This window comes from Lontra canadensis, unplaced genomic scaffold (assembly GCF_010015895.1).
Source record: "Lontra canadensis isolate GAN:19392208 unplaced genomic scaffold, GSC_riverotter_1.0 scaffold10, whole genome shotgun sequence".
Taxonomy (NCBI): Eukaryota; Metazoa; Chordata; class Mammalia; order Carnivora; family Mustelidae; genus Lontra; species Lontra canadensis.
Genome location: NW_022631004.1, coordinates 20,480,455 through 20,508,041, shown reverse-complemented (window position 1 = coordinate 20,508,041; position 27,587 = coordinate 20,480,455). Strand labels below are relative to the sequence as shown.

The window sequence follows — 27,587 nt, the reverse complement described above, 5'->3', positions numbered from 1 at the left end:
AAAGTGATGGTTAATACATTGAATTGATTGAACAGAGATTCAGTCCTTGCTGTCAGAAACTTTCAATCTAATAAGAGAAAACCTCATGCAGCAGAGGCTGGGTGTTGCTACCTGTGCACAGAGGTGACTTGCTGACTTACTCAGCTCAGGTCTGAGTTGAGGTCTTCTTTCCAGACCCTCCAGTTGAGGGTCTTCTTTTCCAGGACCAGGTGCCCCAATGTTCTGACCTCAAGATGACCAGTGTCTTACAGTGATGAGTTCTTGCCCTCTGCACCCTGCTCCTACAGACCAGTGCCCTCTCCTGTTTTTTCTTGTCATTTCCTTTCCTTCCCCCAGACCTAGTCTTGTGTAGTCTCTATAAACAGCCCCCCCAAAAAAAATTAGTCCTAAAATAAGCCTCTGGGGTTTCTTTGAATCTTTGTTTCTACTTTGATGTGGCTAGAGAAGAAAATGCTCCTGGAATAAAAAGAGAAAATGGAAAACACATTGAGCATAACAAGACGAGTACTTCAAGTTATAATCCTGCCACACACAAATAAATACATACATTTTAAAGTAAATACAATATGTCTGAGATTTTAAAAGACAACATCCTGGGGGTTTGGAGAGGGTGGTTTTAATCTCTTTGTGACTTGTAAAATCTTTACATGGCACTATCTGTGTTCCAAAATTCTGGGCATTCTCTTCTTCCTGTGGTGACAGTAACTATTACTTGGTCCTTAACAAGATAAAGCAATGACTTAACACTTAGAGGTCATTGAATTTAATTTCTTACGGTATTCAACACTAATGCAAAGTAAAAAATATAAGTTCTATTTCATAATTGCAAAAACAGGCCATTGCCTAGTTAATATCAAAGCAAGGATTAGAATTCAGGTTTGCTCTCAAAACCGTTAACCTAATTTCTCTTAACTAGAAAAATAAAAGATTGTATGCCACTGGTTTAAAAAAAAAAGTGACTACTGCCACTCTATGAAACCACTTGAAAAAGGTAATGCAGTTTCTTCCTATCTGATTTTTATTAAATATGAGGGCTGACAACTCTTATTATGATCTAATATAAAATTTAATTTTTATTATACTCAAAATGCAATGGTTATTCAATAAGAATTGAATATACACAATAGGGATTAATCATTGAGTATAAAACATTCAGTTCTTTATTCAAACAAGATAACAGCGATTAATTTAGAATTGTTTCAACTCAGGAAACCATATATTCAAGAGCTTAACCTCATTACAGAGCTTCTCAAATAAACATGAATTTTATTTATTTGTGTTTAAAAAATCAAAATTAATAGCCCTACAAAATTAGCTAAATTTTAAAGTTTCCCTACGTGGTATATACCTATCAAAAAAAAAAAAAGTGTAAGTAAATGTATACTTCAACAATCGAATGATCTACAATTACAATAGATTTACAGCTTTAAGATAAAAAAGAAAGATCTTCTTTTCAAGATCACTCAAAAAATGAGAACAAGAAGCAGAAACAAAATACTAACTTTATCCTTGACAAATTATCAGATATCTTACCCCTCACCACAGTGTATGAAGAAGATTATCATAAGCAGTAAAAGTGTTTTATCTGATGATAAAACGATAGAATGGGAAGATGGAATGACCGAAAGCTACAAATTTCACTTGAAGGCAGCAGATTTCAATTTCCCAAAGTAATTGGCACAACCTCACAGGGGAAACCTGTAACACATGATAGAAACAATGGCAAAAGGTGTGGTTGCTGGTGGCCAGGGCCCTTGGTGGAATTTGGTCCAGAAGAGAAGCTGCAAATGGGAGGCAGGGGACAGTTCTAAACCAGGTATTTGATAGACAAGCCCTATTTGCAGGAAGCAGGCTGTGACTGAGGCAGAATGGAGGGAAGATCCCTGATAGGAGGAACAGCCTTGCAGCAGCCAGGTTCTGCTGGATATGGACAAATAGAGGCTAACCTAGTTCACTCACACACAAATTTTGTGTCATGAAGTGAACTCCTGCTCTAATTGGTAAGACCTCTTCTGAACTGAGAGTTTTAGAAGGGAGGGGGATGGAGAGATGTGTTAGCCCAGTGCTGAATACTAAGGCGGACACATTGCATGGAGCACTGGGTGTTATATGCAAACAATGAATCATGGAGCCCTACACCAAAAACTAATGATGTACTGTATAGCGACTAATATAACATAGTAAAAATAAATAAATAAATGAGAGTTCTTCCTAGGCGAAGACGAATAATAATTTTTAAAGAAATAGCACAGGGGTGCCTGGGTGGCTCAGTCTGTTAAGCCGCTGGCTTTGGCTCAGGTAATGAGCCCAGGGTCCAGGGATCAATCCTCACATTCTCAACAGGAAGCCTGCTTCTCCTCCCCTTTCCCCACTGCTCCCCCGTTTGTGCTTTCTCTCTCTCTGCCAAATAAATAAATAAAATCTTAAAAAAAAAAAAGCACATGAAAATATTATAAGAAAAAAAGAAAAAAGGACCAGGAAAAATGAAAAAAGATCATCAAAATAATGTTGCTATACACTGTTATAAAATTTTTTTAAATGTTAAGGATGTCATTGATTTTGCAAAACAATATTAAATGCTGAACTTTGTGAGATTAGGCAAAATATCAAAAGGTAAGAGAAAGAGATAAAAAGAAAAAGTAGCAGCAGTCAGGATAAAATTAAAAAGAAAAAGAAAAGCATCACCAAAACGAAGGTCATACTGAAACTAACACAAAGGAAAGGGAATATGCTGAAAACATAGATGGACATGGAAGACAGAGTTGAGAAAAAAGGAATAAAATGAAATTAAAATCAACAAAGGTAAAAAGTAATGGACAGAAATATATGGAAGGTGAAGGAACTCATCTTCATTTTTGTCTGCAGTAGTTTTTAGTAAAAATGTTCAACTTAGAATACTGTAATTGAAAACCTAGGAGATACAGCTAAAGCAGTGATCAGGAGAAAAATTAAATTCCTAAGTTCTTGTATCAACATAAAAAGAAAGAATAAAAATAAGCAAATTTAATCACCCAAATCCAGTTTGCAAATGAAAAATGAAATAAACCCAAGGAAATAAAGTTGAAAGATTAATAAACATAAGAAAAATTAATGATTTAGACAAATTAATTAGACAACTTTTTTTAAAAAACTGGCCGTTAGAAAAGAAAGAAAATAAGACACAAAGAAACAATAATGGGAAAATACAAGAATTTAGAAAAAAATTTAAATAATTCTAAGAGATTATTCAGCTCAATTCTAGACAAATAAGGTTAAGATTATGGGTAAAATTGATGATTTTCAATAAAATGTAAATGACGAAACTGACGTCCAAAAAGAAAAAAAAAATCTGAACAGACTATATTCCTTTTCTTTTGCTATATAACAAATTACCACAAGCTCAGTAGCTTAAAAAAAACACAAAATTTTCTCACAGCCTCTGGGTTGGAAGTCCAGGATCTTTCAGCAAAACCTCTTGCTAAGGATCTCACAAGGCTGACACTAGATCTTCAGCCAAGTCTATTCTTATTCAGAGGCTCAGCTACGAAAAGTCCTGTGTTCAGATTCCCTCAGATTGTTGGCAGAATCGATTTCTTTGTGGCTGTGGGACTGACCTCCCCACTGTGCTGGCTGTCATTTGGATACCATGCGGCTCCCTCTGTGCCCCTCTCACAACGTGGTAGCTTATTTCTTCAAGGCCACCAGTAGAATTTCTCTCATATTCAAAATCTTCCTATCCCTTCTCTCAGTTCTTCTTAGGTCTCGGGTGTTTGGTTAGACCCTCCAGGGTAATCTCCCTTTGATTAACTCAAGGTCAACTACATTGGGACAATAATCATATCTGCTTCACCTTTGTCACATAATGTCACCTAATTACAAATGTGAAATTCACCATGGTTTCTCCCACACACAAAGGGAGAAGATTATACAAGGGCACGTACACCATGGTGTGGGATTTGGGGGGAGACAGGGAGCATTTCTGATTCTATCATGCTGTCCAATGACCATAGAAGAAATAGAGAAAATTGTCAAAGTGCTATCCGCTCCAAAAAACAAAGAACCAAATGCTAACAGTTTCTTACAGTCTGTAGAGAACACGTACTACAATGTTTTCCAAAAACCGTTCTTTATTTTTTTAAGATTTATTTATTGATTTATTTGATAGTGAGATCATGAGCAAGGGGGAGAGGTAGAGGGAGAAGCAGACTCTCCACTGAGCGGGGAGCCCCACACGGGACTTGATCCCAGGACCCTGAATCATGACCTGAGCTAAAGGCAGACGCTTAACCAGCTGAGCCACCCAGGCACCCCAAATCCTTTTCTTTATTATTAACAAAGAAAGAAATCTTTCCATTGGCTACAAAACTAATATATAATATTGATGCATAATACTGATAGTAAATTCTGACCAAGATAGCAAAAAACGATAGAAAAATACATATATTTGACTTGTAAATTCTAACATTAAAAAATAATAATAATAAATCACACAATAAAATAGCTATTCAAAGGTTAATACACCAAAATAAGTGCAGCTTTAATGGATATGTTTCAGTATCCGGACATGTACTAACATAGTTCACCTTAAGAGTAAATTGTAAAGGTTATTGTCATCTCCATAGGTAATACAGAGGCATTTGACAAACTTTGCAATCCACCTTTGAACAAAATACTTAATACTTGGCAAGATTAAATATAAATATATATTTGTATAATGGCTATATCTCAACTCAAAAACCATCAGCTAGCTTAAAGAGAAGCCTGTAGGAATTAAATTACTATTTAATGTCACTTAATAGTATTCTGGAGATAGTAGGCAATTCCATTAGACAAAAAATGATATAAGACATAAAAATTGGAAGGGAGGGGTGGAATTTTTCATTAATTGCTGATAATATCACCCTTCACCTACCTAAACAACTCAAGGGAAATCAACTAGAAAACTACTGCAAACAAAAAGAAATTTATTAATTTGCCTGGGTGAAATGTTTATGTGGTGTGTGTGTGTGTGTGTATGTGTGTGTAAATATAAAGAAAACAATAGCATTTACATATAGAAACAGCAACCCCAAAGGAAGACATTATTTACGATAATAGGGGGAAAAACAGCTAGGAGTAAGCTTAAGAAATGTCCTAGACCTCATGAAGAAAGATTATAATGCTGCTGAGGGACACACAAGACTTGAATACATGAAAAGTCATAAAGAAGATAATCCTCCCCAAGCATGCTAGTAAAAGTGGTAGCATGAATTTTATTGGGGTGAGGGGTGGCTAGACACAATGCTTCTATTTCATAAGACAAAAAAGATAAATATAATAATAAGAAAAGTTCTGGGAAAACAGTGATGGAGAGTTAATCATATCTGATAATAAAATACAAAATAAAATTTGAATGAATAGACAGAGATATCTTTGGCACAGAATTTAAATCCAGATAAATATGGGAATTTAGTATAAGATAGACTTAACACTTCAAGAGGAAGATAGTTGATTTCTTAGTAAATAGTATAGGACAACTACTCCTTTGGAGAAAAATAAAGTTGGATATATATTTTATATATATGTGTGTGTATATATATTATATATCACACTTCCTGTTAAAAAATAGATCCCAAGAAGATAAACCATTTTAAACATGAAAAATGAAAATATATAAGAACTACAAAAATCCTGTTAAGAACTAGAATGGGGAAAGCCTCCTATGTGTGACTTTAAAAAAATAAATTAAAAATCCACTGGAAGCAATGAAAGGAAAGATTAACTCAACCACATAAAAATTCTCTGTGGAAGAAACACACAAAAGTGAAATGCTAATCTGAGTAAAGTTATTTGCATCGAATACGCTTTAATACATAAAGACCAACTACAAATCAGGAAGATTAAATAGTTTTGGAAAGCAAAATAGAAAAAAGATTGCGGCAGCTCACAGAAAAGACATGTAAATGACTCCTAAGTTACTCATCTTCAATTACAATAAGAAAAATACAAATTAAAACTATAATGATATATTTTCACCTATTAGATTAGCAACTATCTAAAACTCTGATAACACCTATTAGATTGGCAACGATCTAAATGATCGTGGTGTAGGAAAAGAGACATTCTCAAACATGGCCAGTTACAGTATCAAAACATCATATGCCCTCTATGGGGAGCAATAAGAAAATATTCTACAAAATTTTCATTGTGCATCTGTGTTGGCTCAATTTCATTTCTAGTTACATAACCCACAACAAGACTCCCACCTGTGAGAAATGACTTATGCCCAAGGATATTTATCTCACTCTTGTTTTTGTTGATTAAAAAAATGGAAAACTAGAATATATATCAATAAGAGACTGATGAAGTTAATTATAACCTAGTTACAACATGGATTATCATATTGCTTTTTTTTTAAGATTTTATTTATTTATTTGACAGACAGAGATCACAAGCAGGCAGAGAGGCAGGCAGAGAGAGAGAGAGAGGGAAGCAGGCTCCCTGCTGAGCAGAGAACCCGATGTGGGGCTCAATCCCAGGATCCTGGGATCACGACCCAAGCCGAAGGCAGAGGCTTAACCCACTGAGCCACCCAGGTGCCCCATCATATTGCCTTTTAAAAGAATGCAATAGTTTTATTTTTACTATTAGAGAATAGTATCCAAACCTATTGCTAAGTGAAAAAAGCAAGGTACAGAAAATATGTACAAAAATTAAATAAGGGAAGATGTTTTGTTATTTATATTCAATAATTTATATAAATAAATATATAATTATTTGTATAATATGTAAATATACTTTTATATATAATTATATTATACAAATATATATAATTTTATATGTGCAATATAGTATATATTTAAGTACTTATAAAATTACAATATGTAGGGGTGCCTGGGTGGCTCATTCCATTAAGCATCTGCCCTCTACTCAGGTCATGATCCCAGAGTCCTTAGATCGAGCCCCAAATCAGGTTCCCCTCCTCAGTTAGAAACCTGCTTCTCCCTCTCCCTCTGCCTGCTGCTCCCCCTACTGTGCTCACTTGCTCTCTCTCTCTTTCTCAAAAAAATTAATAAAATCTTTAAAATAAATAAATAAAAATTTAAAAATAAAATTACAATACGTAGTTTCATATGCAGACAACATTCATAGACATATTCATATATCCAGCAAATATTTATTGAAAGCCTACTACGTGTCAGACCCTGAGAATAAAATAATCAACAGGAACAACAAGTTTTCTATCTCGTGGGTTGTAGTGTGAGGAGAGATGGGTTATAAATAAATAAGAGAATAAATAAACAAGATAATTTCTGACATTTGGAAGTGCTAAAAGGAAATAAGCCAAACAATATTATAGAGTCCCAGAACAGAGATGGTTGTATTTGACTGGCATAATGTTTTAAAAATATTTACATCTGTATGCTGAAGTGGGGATGTGGGGGGTTGAGCTGCACTGTTTACAGGTGCCCTGTGTCTACCACATTAAACCTGATATCTGACTAGATACCCATAGATGGTCTCTTTGGGCTTTTACAGTCCCCTGGCTTTGCTATCCGCTTTTTTTTTTTTTTTCAGCATAACAGTATTCATTGTTTTTGCTCCACACCCAGTGCTCCATGCAATCCGTGCCCTCTCCAATACCCACCACCTGGTTCCCCCAACTTCCCACCCCCACCCCTTCAAAACCCTCAGATTGTTTTTCAGAGTCCATAGTCTCTCATGGTTCACCTCCCCTTCCAATTTCCCTCAACTCCCTTCTCCTCTCTATCTCCCCATGTCCTCTGTGTTATTTCTTATGCTCCACAAATAAGTGAAACCATATGATAATTGACTCTCTCTGCTTGACTTATTTCACTCAGCATCATCTCTTCCAGTCCTGTCCATGTTGCTACAAAAGTTGGGTATTCATCCTTTCTGATGGAGGCATAATACTCCATAGCGTATATGGACCACATCTTCCTTATCCATTCGTCCATTGAAGGGCATCTTGGTTCTTTCCACAGTTTGGCGACCGTGGCCATTGCTGCTATAAACATTGGGGTACAGATGGCCCTTCTTTTCACTACATCTGTATCTTTGGGGTAAATACTCAGTAGTGCAATTGCAGGGTCATAGGGAAGCTCTATTTTTAATTTCTTGAGGAATCTCCACACTGTTCTCCAAAGTGGCTGCACCAATTTGCATTCCCGCCAACAGTGTAAGAGGGTTCCCCTTTCTCCACATCCTCTCCAACACATGTTGTTTCCTGTCTTGCTAATTTTGGCCATTCTAACTGGTGTAAGGTGGTATCTCAATGTGGTTTTAATTTGAATCTCCCTCATGGCTAGTAATGATGAACATTTTTTCATGTGTCTGATAGCCATTTGTATGTGTTCATTGGAGAAGTGTCTGTTCATATCTTCTGCCCATTTTTTGATATGATTGCCTGTTTTGTGTGTGTTGAGTTTCAGGAGTTCTTTATAGATCCTGGATATCAACCTTTTGTCTGTACTGTCATTTGCAAATATCTTCTCCCATTCCGTGGGTTGCCTCTTTGTTTTTTTGACTGTTTCCTTTGCTGTGCAGAAGCTTTTGATTTTGATGAAGTCCCAAAAGTTCATTTTCGCTTTTGTTTCCTTTGCCTTTGGAGACATATCTTGAAAGAAGTTGCTGTGGCTGATATCGAAGAGGTTACTGCCTATATTCTCCTCTAGGATTCTGATGGATTCCTGTCTCACGTTGAGGTCTTTTATCCATTTTGAGTTTATCTTTGTCTATCCTCTTAGTGGAGAGGGTTTAGATTCGGTGGTCAGAGCTTTGGTGGTATCGTGGTGAGCATAGATTGGGTGGTCAGGACAATCTTTAAAATACATCCAAATCTGCATTAATATGTTAATATGCATTTACATAGACATCAGGATAGCTTAAATAGAAACTCTAGAGACAAATCCCAAATACAGACAGTCCAAAATTTCTAAACTAAAGCAGAGACTTGGGTCCACTAGAAAACCCTTGAGCAAAGAGAATCTGCAATTCACTCAGGGTGTTCTCAGCATTGGCCTCCCTTCCATGGATCTGGACTCAGGGAGCTTCATTCCCCTCTTCCCCTCTCTCCTCATTTCCCTCTTCCCCTCTCTCCTCCAGGCTTCAGTATCTCTTATCCAGCTGCCACCACACCACTGCTTGCAGCAAATATTCCACATATTACATGACTCACAGATTCATGGGAAAAATTACAAAATAATAACACATCAGCATCCCAAAGATGATTCCGCCCCCTACTCAGGCCACTGTCCCCCAGTCCCCATGCTTGCTAATCTCCATAACCTTGGTTCCCAGCACTAACATCTAGTACACCAGCAAAGAATCTACACTTTTAATTAATAAGCATTTCTTACTTTCTCCACAGTTGTCTGAAAATACAAAAAAACTCCAAGGGTGTTTAATTTATACTCCTAAAATAGTTTATTTGCCTCCCTAGAAGGTACAACTCAATCTCATTTTAGAAATGTACTCCTTTTCCCTTAAGCCATCTCTATACAAACTATGGTGATGATGCTTTGTACAAATGGTTTTGTTAGAAATAAATTCAGCCTTATAAAATGTGCTCATTAGAAATCCTTTTTATGCCAAGGATGATTCTAAAATATTTTATATATCTTCTCATTGCTTTTATGAGACAGTATATTAGAGGTCTCTTCTTACTTTTGAGCCTACAAAGTACCTCGAAGTATAGTTGCAGTTTGTATCTAAAATGTGAAGAAGCCTTTTTATGGCACACTATACCTTCAGATACACAAAAAAATATCTGAAGTTGTTCCTGTGGGGTTTTTTCCCTACAATATTTAGCCTAGGTGACATAAAAATAACCATTTTAATTCAACATGCCCAGAATGGATCTTCCAAAGAAAATATTAAAATGACTCTAAGCTCATTCAGAAACTCAAAGATAAACAGAAACAGCTGTTAAATGTCTCACAACCCAGTCTGAGATTCATTTCAATTACCCGACAAAAAGTACCTCAGGTGTAACAGAGCATTTTCAAGTTAAATTTTATGTCCATTAGATATAAGCCTAGCGGCAAGTCTGAATTCCTCCCAATTGTTACTTCCTTTATGTCTGATGGCATTTTCCTAATTCCCTGTTTAATTTTATTTTAGCTTTTATAGATAGTTGTAAAGTGAGCGCAATATAACAATTTACATGGCATTCAGTACCTGTGTTAAGGTCAATTTGACTTTCTGTTGAAATTGTTCTCTAATACTGACATTTTTTTCAAGTTTTTGTATTTTTCTGGTTGCCATTTTTCCCTAACAAGAAAAAGGAAATATAATCTAATCATTCTAATGCTTCTGGCAGGTAAATGCATAAAGCAAGTAAGCCTCCCCCCAGCTATAAAGACATTCTCATAGAAGGTTAGCAAAAAAATCGTTCCTTACAATTCTCAAACTCTTCACCCCAAATCCCAACAATGATAGCATAGAAAGCCTCAGAGTATATATACAGGTTAACTGTGGAGGTATAAGCATTTGATTTATATACTCTACATCAGGGTCAACAACCTACAACACACAAGGCCAGCATAAATTGATCCACAATTAAGAATACAATCTCTGCCTCTCTCACACACGCATGTTCACAGACTTGTAAGTTGTCATATGCCCTGACCCTCTCATAGAGGTCAACACGTGTATACACAACCACCACCCCACAGAGACCCAATATACCAAAAGAATTAAGGTTCACCACTAGGTAGACTATATATCATGTGACCACCGTTCTTGAGCACGTATTTTGGGCCATTTAAGAGTGCTGTGTGTATTACTTAATTCAGTCTTTGCAACCGTCTTATAAAGTAGACACACGACCCCAAGAAGATGATGATGAGACAATAAGAAAGAGGGAGTAACCTGCTCAGTTCAAACCCCTACATATGTGTTCTTTCCACTGTTCCATACAATAAAAGCGTATCACTTTCTCCCCAAGATAAAAATAACATGCAAATGCCACTATGGGACTTGAGGAGTGCTCACATTTTTTATTTTTGATGAAATTTCTTCATATTGAATATTGCTAAAAAAAAAAAAAATTAATTGCCTATCAGCTGAAGCTTAGAAGAACCTTCACTTCTCCAAAGTTTCTATTGTAAGGACAATTCATCTGAGTAGCTTTTGACTACTGTGCTTGTTTCAAATTATACCCTTGGCACTCCTAGCCACTCAAACTCCCACTGTTCAGACAGGGTTTTTGTTTTGTTTTGTTTTGTTTTCTGATTCTTTACCTTACTAGAAGACAGAAACCCAATTCAGCCTAACTTAGAGGAAAGGAAAAATTGGAGATGACACTCCTGAAAGCAAACTGAAAAAACAAAAACAAAAAAAACAAAGAAATCCAATTAAGAAATAGGCAGAAGACATGACTAGACATTTTTCCAAAGAAGACATATAGATAGCTAAGAGACACATGAAAAGACATTCAGCATCACTCATCATCAGGGAAATACAAATGAAAACCACAATGAAATACCACCTCACACTAGTCATAATGGCTAAAATTAACAAGACAGAAAACAGATGTAAGCAAGGATGCACAGAAAGGAGAACATTCTTTCACTGTTGGTGGGAATACAAACTGGTCTAGACACTCTGGAAAACAGTTTGGAGGGTCCTCAAAAAGTTAAAAATAGAACAATCGTATGACCCAGCATTTGCACTACTAGGTATTTATACAAAGGATAAACATAGTGATCAAATGGGCACATGTACTAGAATGATTATAACAGCATTATCAACAAAAACCAAATTATAGAAAGAGCGCAAACAACATCCACTAACTGATGAATGGATAAGGAAGATGTAATGGGGGGGTATACATACATACGTATATGTATGTATATGTATGTATGTGTATGTATACACACACATACGATGGGATATTACTCAGCCATCAAAAAGAATGAAATCTTGGCATTTGCAACAATGTGGACAGAGCTAAAGTGTATTGTGCTAAGTAAAACAAGTCAGTCAAAGAAAGGCAAATACCATATGATTTCACTCATGTGTGGAATTTAAGAAATCAGATGAACATAGGGATGGGGAGACAAAGAGAGGGAGGCAAACTATAAGAGACTCTTAAATAAAGAGAACAAATTGAGGGTTGCTGAAGGAGAATTGGGAAGGGGATGGTTAAGTGGGTGATGGGTATTAAGGAGGGTACTTGTAGTGATGAGCATTGGGTGTTATATAGAAGTGATAAATTACTAAATTCTACCAAAACCAATACTACACTATATGTTAACTAACAAAAATTTAAATAAAAACTTGAAACAAAATATATATATGTGTGTGTATACACACACACACACATATATAAAGTTATAACCAATCTTAAATTTAACTTTAGTGAGTCAGTTGGATTGGCAGATTTCTAAGATACAGTGTTCCTTTTTCTACAAAATTTCCCTCAAGAGACTTCTATTCAGTACAATAAATAATTAAAAGTTCTCAAAAAAAAAAAATCAAAAAGAAAAGAAAAGAAAAAGAAGTCAAGAAAATGGGTGAGCCTCTGGGAGGCCTGGAAATAAGGCCCCAAATACTGCTATAATGATTTCTTTGAATATCTCCCCTTTGTCTCTCTGTTGGCTTCATTCCCTCTAACAGACTCTCCTTCCACCCCTCAGACGTGGCCTCTGGAAGCTCTCTGGCTTTCATTTTCTGCTTCATTGTCAGAGTAGTAGTTCCAATCTAATGAAACCTCAAGGAAGAAGTTCCATCAGCAAGGCCTGAGTCATGTTCCTGTCCCTACCATTAGGAAGCTTGTATGATTGACAGCCCAACTGAAGGACAAAGGAGAAGCACACGTTTGGACAGTGTCCCCCCCAAAAATGTTGTTCTGAGATAGCCAATTTTTTAAATTTTTAAAGAATTTGTATTTATTTTTAGCAGATGATGAATCCAGAAAATTTAATCAATAGACTCGAAATCTGGAGACATATGGAAATAATGATAAAAAGCAAACACTCGGGGCGCCTGGGTGGCTCAGTGGGTTAAAGCCTCTGCCTTCGGCTCAGGTCATGATCCCAGGGTCCTGGGATCGAGCCCCGAATCGGGCTCTCTGCTCAGCGGGGAGCCTGCTTCCTCCTCTCTCTCTGCCTGCCTCTCTGCCTACTTGTGATCTCTGTCTATCAAATAAATGAATAAAATATTTAAAAAAAAAAAAGGCAAACACTTTGGGGCACCTGGATGGCTCAGTCAGTTGAACATCCGACCCTTGGTTTCAGCTCAGGTCATGATATAAGGGTCATGAGATCAAACACCAGGTCAGTCTCCAGGATCAGCTGGGAGTCTCCTTAGGATTCTCTCTCCTTCTCCCTCTGCCTCTCCCACCCCCACGCTCAGGTACATGTGCCCACACTCTCTCTCTCTCTCTCTCTCTCTCTCAAATCAATAAAATCTTAAAAAAAAACATTTTGCCTCTCATGCTATAAAATAATGAATTAAGGGAAATGAGGGATTATGTCCTTAGCCATAATATTTTTCCTAAAAAGCACTTTTAAGATGTTCAAATTTGTTCTTTCTTCCCCAAGACTTAATATTTTGAATAAGACAATAAGTGATATATCTCGGTTTTTTTTGCTCCAGTCACCACCCTAATCACTGTTTTTAAGACTCTGTTACTGCAAAATATGAACACTGCGCCTTCAAAGCAATGATCTGAACAAAGTACCCCTGAAGCCCTGCTATCCCTTCCCAGGCCACTTAAAAGTTCATTAAGTGCAAGACAGTTTGGGTACAATCTTTTTTTATACTGACATAACAGAGCATTTCTTACTTTGAAAAAAATCCTAAGCAGATGGTTCAAGAAACAAGAAACAAGAGCTTTTCCCCTGAGACTAGAAACTATCATGTCCTCATTCAAGACTGTAGATACATTTTCCAGTTTCTGCTTTTATTATATTCTGATCAGCAAATAGAAAATGGGGGTCAAAAAAGGTCAAAATAAGTTGCTCTTTTTTTCTCCTGATCTCAAAGAACAACCCCAGCACCCAAGTTTCTAAGAATAAAACAAAGCAATGGTGTGTATGGGTGTATGTCTCTCAGGTTAAGTCAAACCAAAGGTGCAATTTTTATCCCATCTGGCCCATAAAAATAGTTTGATGATAGACATAGCTCTTTTCAATACCTATGCACCAAAGCTTTTTAGGTACCTTAATTTCTAGATAGATGGTAAAGTGGTTAATTATCTAATCTTTTCTTTTTCAATTATCTAATCTTAAGAAGTTTTTCAAATTTTTGAAAACTTAAGAAGTTTTTCAAGGCATACCATACAATTAGAAAGTTATTTTCTAGTCCCAGAAATGTAATTACTTATTTATAGATAATGTGTTATATTTTAACATTAACCATTTCTTTATGTTATTATAATCCACATATAAATAAAAATAAATTAAGTTAGCTTATTATCTTGAAATTTGTATTTGTTTATACTAGAGATCAGAGCTTTTATTTTTAAGGCAGCTACATGGTAGGTTATCATTAAATAACTCAGTTGTCTGGAATTAACCTCACTTTATATCAATAAACCAATAGTTTATTTATTCGATAAATATTTATAGAGCACCAACTCTGTGTCAGGCATTATCTGAGGTGCTTAGGATACATCACTCAATAAAAGACACAAAGACCTTTGTCCTCGCTGGGGAGAGAGACAGACAAGTAATAGCATAGTAAGTCTGTGAGGTATCTCCTGAGTGAGGAGGTAATAACTGCTTCAAGGAGAGAAGGAGCAGAGAGTGAGGAGGATTCAGAGCGCAGACTGGGAGGGTGTTTGGAGCAAGAGAATTTGGAGCTAAGACTTGAAATCCACGCACAGATCTGGAAGACAATTTCAGACAGAGGAAACAGCCAGTACAAAGGCCCTAAGGTGGGAGGGTATCTGGCATGTTAGAGGAACAGAAAGGAAGCCAAAATGGCTTGAGCAGAGAGGGGGATGGAAAGAAGAGTAGGAAATAAGATCAGAGAGATCGCAGGTTTTGGAGTAAATAAACTAATAAAAATCTTTTGAGAATTTAGATCACTGTTTCCATGTAGTATACTATATTTCATCTTATACCTGATAATAATATTCCCTTAACTATCTTCTGACAATCAATTTCTTACTGAAACTAATTTCATATTCCATATGACTGGTATAACTGTATGATTTCATTTAATTTAACATTCTCTATGTCTAAGTTCCAGTTTGTAGCTAATATTGAAAAGTGATTTTAAAAAATAAGGCAAGCATTCACGGGGTGCCTGGGTAGCTCAGTGGGTTAAAGCCTCTGCCTTCGGCTCAGGTCATGATCCCAGGGTCCTGGGATCCAGCCCCGCATCGGGCTCTCTGTTCAGCAGGGAGCCTGCTTACCCCTCTCTCTCTGCCTGCTCTCTGCCTACTTGTGATCTCTGTCTGTCAAATAAATAAATAAAATCTTTAAAAAATATATAATAAGGCAAGCATTCAATTATTCAGTCAATTTGAACTACATTATGAAAAAAATTCTCTGTGCTCATTCATGAGTAAAATAATATTGCTTTAAAATATTTATGTTGTCAAACGAAGACACAGTATTTGTAAATTTAAAACATTTCTCCGAGAATTAGATTCTTAAGCATGACAATGCCATAGTTTTGGTTTATTTTTTAAGAAATTATCAAATGATCCTACCAGGAAATGTCTTTTAAAAATGTAAGCCACATCCTTCAAAACAGATAAAGAATTTGATAAATGCCACAACAGCTGCACTTTCCTAAAGAACCATGTTGTCACACTGTCACCTAAATGTATCTACCTAGCATGTCGGGATATGCATGCTTCTACTGAAATGGTTGTTGTTATTGGGAGACTGAACAAAACAAAGAAGTGTTTGGTGATGTCCATAGTATAAAAGCAAAAAAACAACTTCACTTAAGTCATACACAGTGGATCTGAAATCGTATCAAATCAATACAAGACAGGTACCAAGGTTACACTGTAGGAGGAGTATGTGCAATGGGAGATATTATGGTGTCCAGTTTTGAATAATACAATGTCCCACATATATTATCTTTGAATCATGGAATTTTAGCATTTGAAAGGACTTTTTAACTTACAGAATGGTAGCCATTTTCCCTATTTTATTGAAATATAGCTAGCTGTGCTACAGTTGCTTTTGCAAGAGAGACCATATGACCTGAAAAGCCCAAGGTATTTACTCTGACATTTATAGACAAAGCTTGCTGACTATAGATAGTCTATTGATTAAACATATGGGCACTGAAGTTAGACTACTAGGATTCAAATCTCCTCTGCAAGTGGTCAGTTATATGGCTTTGGACAAGTTACACAGCCTCTGGACTATCACTTCCCAACCTACATAATTGGGGGAAATAGTAACGTCTGTCATTAAATTGTGAGCATTAAATGAAAAAGGATATAGTACACCTTCATAAATGCTAAATCTTAGTGGTAGAAATACCTTCAAATAGCAGCTAGGTCAGCTATCCCCTCAAAGTTTTATACTTGTCTCCAAAGTGTCATCTACTACAGATTTTAGCACAACTAGCGATGCAGGAAGCCCATTTTATCTTTAATCATTCTGTTAGAAAGTTCTTCTTCCACTGAGTTGAAATCTGTCTTTTTATAGCTCTATCCTGTTAATCCCTCAAGGAGAGGTTCTACAGAACATCTCTTCCAAATAGTAGGATCTTCAAATATTTAAACAGCGTTTCTCTAAATCTTCTCAAGACTTCATATCTCTAGTTCTTTTTGTTACTTCTTCTAAAACACAGTATGCATCCCTTTCTCACTTCGGTCATTCTTTTTAGAAGGGAATATAAAGTATTTACCCAGGAATTGGCATAAGACTTCAGACCGATAGATTCAGACCTTTACTCCTCAAACACTCTATATTATGCTGGTCATGTGTGTTTTATGCTACATAGTCTTTTTCCACCCCACCCTGTTCTGGAAGAGTTAATATTTTTAGACACAAAGACCTTATGTTTACCGTTTTTATGTTTAATCTCATACAGCTCCAGTCTCTCAAGATCTTTCCAGATGTTGGTATTATTGTTTAGAACATTCACTGCCCCCATCAGCTTCAATCACCTACACAGACTTCTGATGTCTTGATTCAAAAGATCAATAAGTTTCCCATTAAGTTGAAATTAATACCATGAGTAGTCCTGAACTTATTTAGAGCAACTAATATTGTTTTAGTAATCAAATTGCCTTCCCCTTGGATTTCTATCACCCTAATCACTATTTATTTACTGGTCTCATTTGGGGTGTCATTCATCTTATTGAAAAAAGTTGGAAGCAAATGTAAATTAAGGCAGAAATATCTTTCTTTCTGTCTTTCAATATTATACTTTAAAACAAGCTGTATATCTGTATTAGTCAGGGCTCTCCAGAGAAACAACCAGCGGAATATGTACATATTAAGAGAGAGAGATTTGTATTAAGGAACATGTTCACGTGATTGAGGAGGCTTGGTAAGTCCAAAATCTGCAGGGAAGGCCAGCAGACTGAAGACCCAGGAAAGAGCTGCAGTTCAAGTCCACCAGCAATTGGCTGGCAGAATTACTTCTTGCTAGGGGGGAGTCCGTCTTTGTTCCAGTAAGGTCTTCAACTGATTGGTTGGGGCTCACCCACAATACAGAGGACGTAATTTTTACTCAAAGTCCAATTTACATGTTAATTTCATCCAAAGAAAAAAACACCTCCATAGAAACATCCAGAACAATGTTTGAGCAAATATCTAAACACCATAGTGTAGTCAAGTGAAATATAAACTAACCATTTTGGTATCTAACTCTTTTTAAACTTTTTCTTAAATTGAAAATAGCTAAAAATCTAGTGCATAGGATGCCTAGATTTTGTTTCCATAATTTTTCCTTTGATAGCTATGTACTCTGTTATATAAAACCATGGTTAAGTGTGTGTCTAAGTCATGATAAAAAAATAACCAATTAATTTTTGTTACCATATACAAATACCACATTTAACACATACCTTGAGTTTAATATTTCATGAGTCCACATCAATAATGAATTTTTTTCTGTACCTAAGAAACGATTAAGGGTAGGAGAAATTAGAAAGCGACAATGATTTTTAAGGTGAGCTCTAGTCAAGGTTTCAGAATATAGATGTCACCTAAAGTATGGATATGTCAGCATTCCTTAACTCATTCACCTATTTTTAAAATTCCATTTTTTATATTTTAAATTTTTAAATTGACACTTAAATTCCAATGCTACTTCTACAAATGATTTCACAAGATTGTCAAAACAAATAGCTATATAAATAATAAGAAGATGTCTAAGCATTAAATGTCACTGCAATGCAATATTTGTGAACAAATTATACTAGAATAAAAAATGCCAACATGCTGTCTCTGGAAATTAGACTTTACTTAACTAGTATTTTGGGTCTATACTGTTACGAATCTAGGTTTTGAAAAATGTGAGGGTTTTTTTTCTTGATTAACCTTTTATGATAAATAGAAATTATTAATATAGAGACTTCAAGAGATTCTAAAAATTTTTTATGAATCTTACTAATAATTCTTTTTTTTTAATCTGAATTGTACTGTTCTCTTTTGTTATACTTTTAAATTTCCTCTCTTTAGGTTTGGATGTGTGGAGGAGAGATGTTTGATGTCCCATGTTCTAGAGTTGGTCATATCTACAGGAAGTACGTTCCCTATAAAGTCCCTTCCGGGACCAGCCTGGCAAGAGTGAGTAACGGGATCAGAGTAAGTTGGGCTTAATATGGCTTCCTGTAGGCAGACTAAGCAGCCTCATACATGGTATAATTGGTGACAGATGGAGAGGCACCGTCGGACAGAAAAAATTGACCAAAATAAAAACACCACCACTTGTCACTCCATTTGACAGGCTTTAGTATCTAAACCGTTTCTGTGTTCCTCAGAGTTTTTCCATTCTTTAAGGAAGTATTAATTATTAATGTGTAATAAGAATTACTGTTTATAATTATTTCAAAGCATTTTCTCATACATTATATTTAATCTTTACCTATACCTTCTGAGATTGATATTCTTATCCTTAATTTATGGATAAAAACTGGGGCTTGCCAAGGTGTCCTGTCTATGCGTAAATGAATGATAAATAGAAGAGGGGTTTAAGCCCAGGTCTTCAGAACGGATGTTCAGTACTCCCCCTTCTCCCCTTCATGGAGTGTAACAGGATATATAAAAAGTCAGATGGAGAAAGTCATATATACAAGACTGGGAGAAGTTGTTGTCCAAATTCTGGCTTCTCATTTGCATCTCATTTGCAACTAGAGCCAGCTCTGCCTAAAATTTTACCCCAACCTCAAAATCCCAAATTTGGCCAGTTGCAAGATGTTTTTTCAGATACTGTTTCGAATAAAACCTTTTTCACAGGCTAAATGAAAGGATTCTTTTTTCTTCTGCATTTTAGAATGTTTTCATACATCTTTGGGAGAAAGTCACAACACCTTCTTGAAATAATCCTGATAATTTCTGTGTGTTCCATGTGATTGTCTCTAGAGCTGAGTCAGTTATATTCACTAAAGTATGTACCTGCCACTGCAGAGATGCAAAATCTGGGGGGAAAGGTGGTTTTGCCACGTCCCTTCGCTCAGTGTTCTCCTAGGAATCTAATCTTGAATTATTTATTTCTGTTCTTTTACTAGTAAGGCTGCACCATATAACTATTTGAATCTTTTATATAAAGCTCAATAAGTTCACAAGCTTCTTTAAAATATAAAGTAGTTCATCGGGTTTCATTAGAATATCAATCCCACAAAGGCAGAGGGTTTATCTGTTTTATTTGCTACTACCTTCCCAACACCTAGAACAAGGCTTGGGAAGCACTCAACAAATATTTGTTGAAAGGATTAATTAATCAGGAAAAATTAAGGCTAGAAAATGCTACAGGTTTTCTTACTAAACGTTGAACATTTCAGGGAAGTATAAAAAATATTTCATTTCTAGTGAGTCTTTTTGGGGAAAGAGGATTCTTTCTTACTCCCTTTCTGAGATTGTCAATACTATCCACTTCCTTAAGCCACATCCATAATCTTTTTTATAACAGCTGGAGTTAATAGTCATGAAGTTACCTCACATACACCTTGAAGGGAAATAGTCATATTATTATGCCCTCTTCAAAAGATTAATAGCGTATTTCATTGAGTAGCTATAAAAATATGCTCTTTGAAATAAAATCACAAAATCATAAAGCAACTAAAGAGCCGCATCTTGGGCAAGGACAAATGATTTAATTTTGTCATAAGACTAAACGCACATGAATGTCCAAGTGCATTCAGGAAAACAGCAAGAATTCACTGAAAGGTCCAGTTTTGAGCACATATCACAAATCAGCCATCTGTATACATAAATCGCAGCATATTAAACTACCCCAAAGATAATGCTGTTGTCTCTTGTCACTTCCACCCATTCAACTGGGCCCAAATTGTGCCCCATCATTCATTTGCCAGACGGATGGAGTGTTCACTTGGTTTGTAGTCAAAATGAGTGTGTATGAACTGGAGGGGAAGTTGTGCTGCTCCAGAGGGTATATTTTCAAAAAATAAAACTGTTCATATATTTTCAAGAAGGCAATTAAATACTTTTTCAAGGACTGTCAAATATAGGAAAACTAGGGCTGGCACATAAAATTCCCAGCCAAAAGGGAATGCTCATTCATATGGGGGGGGGAAGCCCATAATTCTGAATTTTAATCTTTGCCACTTAAATTTTACTTGAGGGCTCATTTTTAGTTTTTTTTTTCTCAACTGCTAGAGCAATCAGAAAGTCATAAAAATTGAAGCTCCACTGTCAGTCTAAGGAATGTTTTATGATATTTTAAACAAAAAATATATTAAAATGAAAAACAATTCTGATTTTTGGGGGAGAGACTCAACTACCTGCTACCCCCTATGTCGTTACTAAATCATCAAAAATGATGAGACTTTACAGGTGCTTCAGATGCAGGGCTATGTCTATTCAATAGGTAGTTAATCTCTCCAGACTCATCAGGAAATGTAGAAGAGGGAGATTTTTAATTCCAAAGGTTTGTTTTCTTATTTTACAAACTCACTTAATTTTTCAAGAATTTGCACCCTTTATTTAGGTAACTATATAAACTGAGGATTCTAGCCAACTTCCCAACACACACACACACACACACACGCACACACACACACACACAATTGTGTGAATGACCTGCCGTCCTCTAAACAGAGCACAAGCGCGTATTATAGAAACAAATTCAAATAACTACTACCTTCCATTTACCTAGCATTACAGTCTGGTTGCAAGAGACAAGATAGCCATATACGAAACCATCAGAGGACACTACAGGACAACAAGTAATTGTTCAAATGTATTGTAAAGATATATATAGGTAGAGGGAGGAGGAGGGAGGAGGGGTGCCATAACTGTTGAACCAAAAGAGGACCTTCAAGGATACCTCAGTTAAATGAACAAATTTTACAGAATAATGGTTCCCAAACTCAGGACCAGTGACCCAGAACCAGGTCCTGGACCAGTTTTCACCCAGTCTCAGCAAACTGAGAAATATAAGAATCACAAAGACACATATACTCAATTTAAAAATATCTTTCTAGGGGCACCTGGGTGGCTTAGGGGGTTAAACCTCTGCCTTCGGCTCAGGTCATGACCTCAGGGTCCTGGAATCCAGCCCCGCATAGGGCTCTCTGCTTGGCAGGGAGCCTGCTTCCTCCTCTCTCTCCGCCTGCCTCTCTGCCTACTTGTGATCTCCGTCTGTCAAATAAATAAATAAAATCTTTAAAAAAAAAAATCTTTCTAAGTAGGAATCAGAGACTTTTTTTCTTTTTCATGACGGAATGAATAGAAGATAGATTATTATTAATGCCTTTATTTGGCAAAAATAAAAATTAGCATCCCTCTGTCAGTTCCCATAAAATGCAAAAATCCAGGATACAGTGATTTACAATTCACCTACCTCTGGGAATCAGAGTATTCACTCATCATGAATCAAATTAGATATTTTGCCAAGTCGGCATCCTGTCCAATGTTTGTTTGTACACTGGGCGTTGTTGTGGTAGCTTTTCACCAGGAACAAACTGCCAGTCCCTGAGCGAAGGGATGCTAATTGTAACAGGGAGACTAGACAGTCCCCATGGCTGTAGTGATGACTGTCCCTTCCTGGAGATGACGCTGTCCTCATCACAGAAGAGGGAGCAGCTCCTCAGTGAAAGGCCACCTGTGCCTCCACACAGCGGAAGTGGCTGAGTGGCCAGTGGGTGGAAGACTCCAAGGAGACTTCATTCTAATGGGTCATGAGTTGCACCATGCACTCCGCCAAAGGAGCAGCCATATTGGCACCTCCCAGACCTCTCAGTGAGTGCTAGTATGTTTGGGGACAGTCAAAACCACTGGACCTGAGATCAGTGGCTCTGTGAGCAGAAGATGACAAAGGGGCAGAGCCATCACCCCATGGATAAACATACATTCTATAGCACAAGGGTCATCCCACAGAGGTAACTTTACCCAAAGGAGTTTCCCTGGGAAGATTCCAAGCCAGTGAAGGACAGCCCTGTAGACCGTGAGGGGGGCTGTCCTGGAGGTTCACAAAGCTGTCCTCCCTAGTTCCAAAGGAGGACAGCCTGGGACACAAAATTGGAAGCTACCTTCACTCTTAGTTTGCAACGGATGTGACAGAATGCAAATCAAGGGGTGGTATACTTCTGTGGTTTGCCACTGACATAGTATTAGCAATACTTTCTTTTCTAAAATTTTATCTTGCATTTTATGGCAACCATCATCCAAGTTGCAAAATAAAGCTATAAAACAAAAGAAGTCAAACCCCATAAAAATCTGATTGCACAAGAGGGCCTGGAGAACTTGAAAATATAACTCACATTAGAAGGGATAAGGTTAAAGGTCAAGTGAGCAGAGCTGGGAAGGTGAATTGAGACCTGTCTGCCCAAGGCTTAACCCTTACAGGGAGGCTTGGAGTAAACAGGGGCAGCTGGAGCAGAAGGGCAGGGGCTCCAGCCTGAGCTCCCACCTGTAGGAAGGAGCAGGCACAGACAGTGAGAAAGGATTCTGTTTGGGACCAATGGAGCTAAACTGGGAATGTACATTGGAGACAGACTATGGAAAACCCCATGTGCAGGGCAGAGTGCATTTTTCTTATAGATTGTAGGGAGGTACTCATAGTTTTTGAGCAGGAAATGCCAGGATAAAAATAAAAGGGGTAAAAACAGGTCAACCAACAAGTAAATATTAAGTGGGAGAGAGTCTAAAGAAAATAACTTTTGAATGTAGGAAACATTTATAAAGAAAATTTCCTAAAAAGTTTTTATTGATTTGTTGCACTGTGCAGTGAGAGAGAGGCCAAATGTGGCTATGAGGTTTTCAACAACGCTTCTAAGAAAAAATCATATCAGTACAAAAATGGGGATATGAGGAAGGGGAAGGGGGAAAAATGCTCAAATTGGTTTTAGATAAGGAGGGTGAGAAGCGACCGCCTTACATGAGTTCAGGGAGAGCCAGATCTCTGGACACTTGCACAGATTGCTCATCTAGAATTCTGAGAGCCCACAAAAATCAGATTTTCTATATCAATAAATGTTCATTTCTGAAAGAAAAAAAAAAGTATATCATGCCAGGCACTATGCTAGATCCTAGAAGTATAAATGATGAACAAGATAAACAAAAACTTTAACTTTTTTTTTTAAAAGATTTTATGTGTTTATTTGAGAGAGAAAGAGAGAGAGACAGAGAATGTGTGCTCACAAGCAGGAACATGGGGGGTAGGAAGGGCCAGAAGGAGAGGGAGAAGGGGACTCCCTGCTGAGCAGGGAGCCCGAAATTATGACCTGAGTCTAAGGCAGACACTTAATGGACTGAGCCCCCCAAACCCCCCAAACTTTTCCCTCTTGTAACTAGTGGCCTTGATAATGACAGTCAGGTGGCGTCCACACAGTCCAGCAATCTATACATATCAATCCGAATACCATGAGGGTGAGCAAAGGGTTAAATAAATGTAAATAAACTCTCTGTGGAATGAGATTTGTATCTTGTATACTTCTTTTAAACTATTTTGTGGAGATTATAATGTTATCATTGTGATTATGATTTTAGAGAAGAGGAGGTATATCTCATATACCACAAGTAGCATTATTTAACACATAGCGATACATGTTCTATATTAATAGATAATGTTTAATGATCCTAAAGGCCACACTGTGATCCACATCCAAGTTACAAATGTTTTTTGGTTTTTGGTTTTTTTTTAACAAATGTTTTTCACCTTACGTATTTACTTAGGGTTTCTTGGCAGAATGCAATGAGCTTTGAGGATGTCCCATGGTTATTATACTTTATGGGCATGGATATTAAACCTGAGGCCTGAGGGCAAATGGTGGTTTTTGCCTCTGTCACCTATGAAGTGACCTCTTAACCTATTTCCCAAGTTGTCATTCCTCTGGTATCATATCCCTGGTGACATCTGCTTCTGCAGACTTCATAGATCCTCTCAGACTGTTGAAATTGGTCAAGGTGGATGGAGGTACAGAGGAAGAGGAATGGGGGAGGAGAGTTTCAGTGTCAAGCCAGACCACCCCGAGTAGATCAGTAAGTGACCTCTCATGCTTCACCCTGGTGTCGGCTATCCCGGTCTGAAGGAGCTGAGATGGACGAACACAAGCTCTGACGTGTGCAGCCCTCCCTCGTTTATGTCAGAATAGGTCAGTCGAGGAAAAGCTTTAGCAAGACCAAAATGACTACTTTAATATCAGAAAATAAAATCACCAACAAGGCTATAAAATACGGTGACGAATGGGGAAATCTGCTCCCACAAACTGACCTTTCTCCCTTTGATGATTGTAAATCAGTTTACTCTCATAAAACTGCTCAGCAAATAGGAACTATAGCATGACAACCTTCGCCATCAACGGCAGGCAGCCCCTCTTCCTGTTGCTCTGAGAACTGTAGAGTTCACATGTTTCATCCGAAACAATCATTGAGTTCAGGGACATGGTGGCCTCTCATGGGCTTTCTCCCAAAAAGCAGAAAAATGATGAATTCTTCCCAAAAGACTCTGCTTGCATAAATGGCTAGGACTTCTGTGCAGAAGCAATTCCTCTGAAAACAATAACTACCTCTAATTCTTCCTTACAATATAACAAAAAAGGAAGTAAGACTGCCTGGTACTTAGGGCCAGAGCTAAAGATGATTCACATACTGCAATCATGTGTTTGCTTCTCTCCCCTTCTCCGCCACATTTTAGAATATAATATCCTCTCTTTAGATGGGGCTCTTTATCTAAATATTTAAATACTATTTCATTATTCTTCATGAGAGTCTCCCTAAAGAAAACAACCATAAGTTTTTTATGTGTTAATCATGATTCAATAAATCATTAAGATACGATGAGTCCATTGCATGTTATGAGGATAAGAGTCATCCCTAGAGTCTCAACAGAGGCTCAGGCTGGAGAAATTTTTCAGTAAATATTTCCTGATTGCCTACTATGGAGAGGCATAGAGAATGCTTCATGTCCTAAGCCAATAACATTGGGCCATCCCTTTGTAATGGAATGTCACATCACCCAAGGACATAGCCTCACCCTGGAGACAAGCTTCTGGCACGTAACACTAGTATAACACTCATACTCACCCTTTAATGATGGCCCTTGTTTGAACACTGGACATTTTATGCTTGTTTTGCATAAAAAGAAAACAAGACAAAGTAAAACTACTCTAACTGCCAAGGACCTAGAGAGAGGAGTTGGGAAAATACGGAACACAAACTTATTTCCCACTGCTGAACCCTCACTGTTCCCTTAACTCCTAAACCAGTGCTATCAGAATTTTTTTTAAGTATCCAGATGTTTTTGTCTGTTTAACAAATAACAACAGAATCACACATTGTCCTTAAAATTTTTAAAAAATACAGATGTAAAACATGGAATTTGCATACCAAACATAGAGACACTGAACAGAAAGTATCATGAGAACATGTGAGGTTAAAAAAAAAATTATTTCAAAACTCGGAACTTTTCCACAAAGCTTCTCAAAATGAAATTCTGGGGGCGCCTGGGTGGCTCAGTGGGTCAAAGCCTCTGCCTTCGGCTCAGGTGATGATCCCAGGGTCCTGATATCAAGCCCCGAATCAGGCTTTCTGCTCAGTGGAGAGCCTGCGTCCTCCTCTCTCTCTCTCTCTGCCTGCCTCTCTACCTACTCGTGATCTCTGTCAAATAGATAAATAAAATCTTTAAAAAAAGAAAAAAAAGAAAAGAAATTCTGGTTTGATTTTCTTCCTATTCATTTGCTCTATGTATCCCCCACCCCCCAAACTCCTACAGATGCTATCATCTTCTGAACATTAAAGCATTCTGCTCAGTTCCATTGTTTTAAGTATTCCTCAGTGCTTTCCCAAGTTTAGCTCAGCTATGACTTGGGAATCAAGTAGCTAATGCTTTCTAATGTGCAAAATGGGGCTTGGCATTAAGACAAGCAATCTCTAAGCCACTTAAGTACAAAATTCAGCATTTCTTGAGCTATCTAATGAGGCCCAATATTTCCCATGTGTGTTTTGGAAGCCTATTGAAAGACGCTTTTTGGCGGGATAGTGGGGGAGAGGTGTGAGTGGAATGTAGGGATCTCAGGACCCTGAGATCATGACCTGAGCTACCCAGGTGCCCCAAGCCTACTGGAAGATTTTATAGGATAAATACAACATTTAAATGGGGATACTAGACATCTACATGACAGTTAGCCCTCATGATTAATCATACTCTTACTTTGTCATTCTTAACAAAATTAAAATGGGAATGATTTTCGCTTTCCTATGGTACCTTTTCCAGTCTGCTTTTGGCTACTTCTTGCTGTACCTAAAGCACTTGATGTAGCTAGTTAGCATTTATACAGCTTCCTTCTTTCAAAGCACTTGAGAAACTACATGGTGAGCCCATTTGTGGGCTAGGGGGAATTATAATTGCATTTTTATCATTATCCCCATTAGAACCGAACATTTTCCTGCATTCACAACTCCACTGGAGCCTCAGAAAGGAGAAAGCTTGCTTAGATAAAATAGGTCCCTGCTGCTACAAAATTAAGCTACTGAAATTTAAGCGAACTTAAATATTTTAGCATGTCATAATCTTAATAACCAAAATGCAACTCTTGCAAGAGGAAGCCTGGCTGGCTGCTTTATGACTCCACCTTTTGGGACCCCAATGGGATGATGAAGCCACAGGAGCACCTGAATGGGAAGCACTCATTTTGTGGAATTAGCTTCTTTAACGTAAGATGTGTAAAACCACAGTGACACTGTGATTGAGGCCTGTAGTATTTAATTTCCGATCTGATCACCCTTGGTTCTAAGAGTTTATTAGTTTGTGGTGAGAATTCCATTTCCAGGGCTATAATGTACATGGTGGTCATAGTCAGTATTATTATAATGCATATTTGAAAGTTGCCAACTGGGTAAATTTTAAGAGTTCTCATCACAAGGGAAAAAATTGTAACTTTGTATGGTGAATGGCAATAACTAGACTTAGTATGGTGATTGCTTTCCAGTGTATACAAATATCGAATCACTATGTTATACACTTGAAGCTAGTATGTTACATGTCAATTTTATACA

At 37.2% G+C, this 27,587-nt stretch overlaps 1 protein-coding gene across 2 annotated transcripts in view; it reads left to right on the top strand.

Moving 5' to 3' along the window:
- Nucleotides 1-27,587, top strand: part of GALNTL6 (polypeptide N-acetylgalactosaminyltransferase like 6) — a 1,185,252-nt gene that overhangs the window by 1,073,314 nt on the left and 84,351 nt on the right. Inside the window, exon 9 of one of the 2 annotated variants that reach the window (XM_032855778.1) lies at nucleotides 18,591-18,698. The exons of the other annotated variant lie outside the window; for it this stretch is intronic. Within the exon in view, the coding sequence (XP_032711669.1) occupies nucleotides 18,591-18,698 (108 nt within the window). The remainder of the gene's footprint in view (nucleotides 1-18,590; nucleotides 18,699-27,587) is intronic. 2 annotated transcript variants of the gene reach the window in all.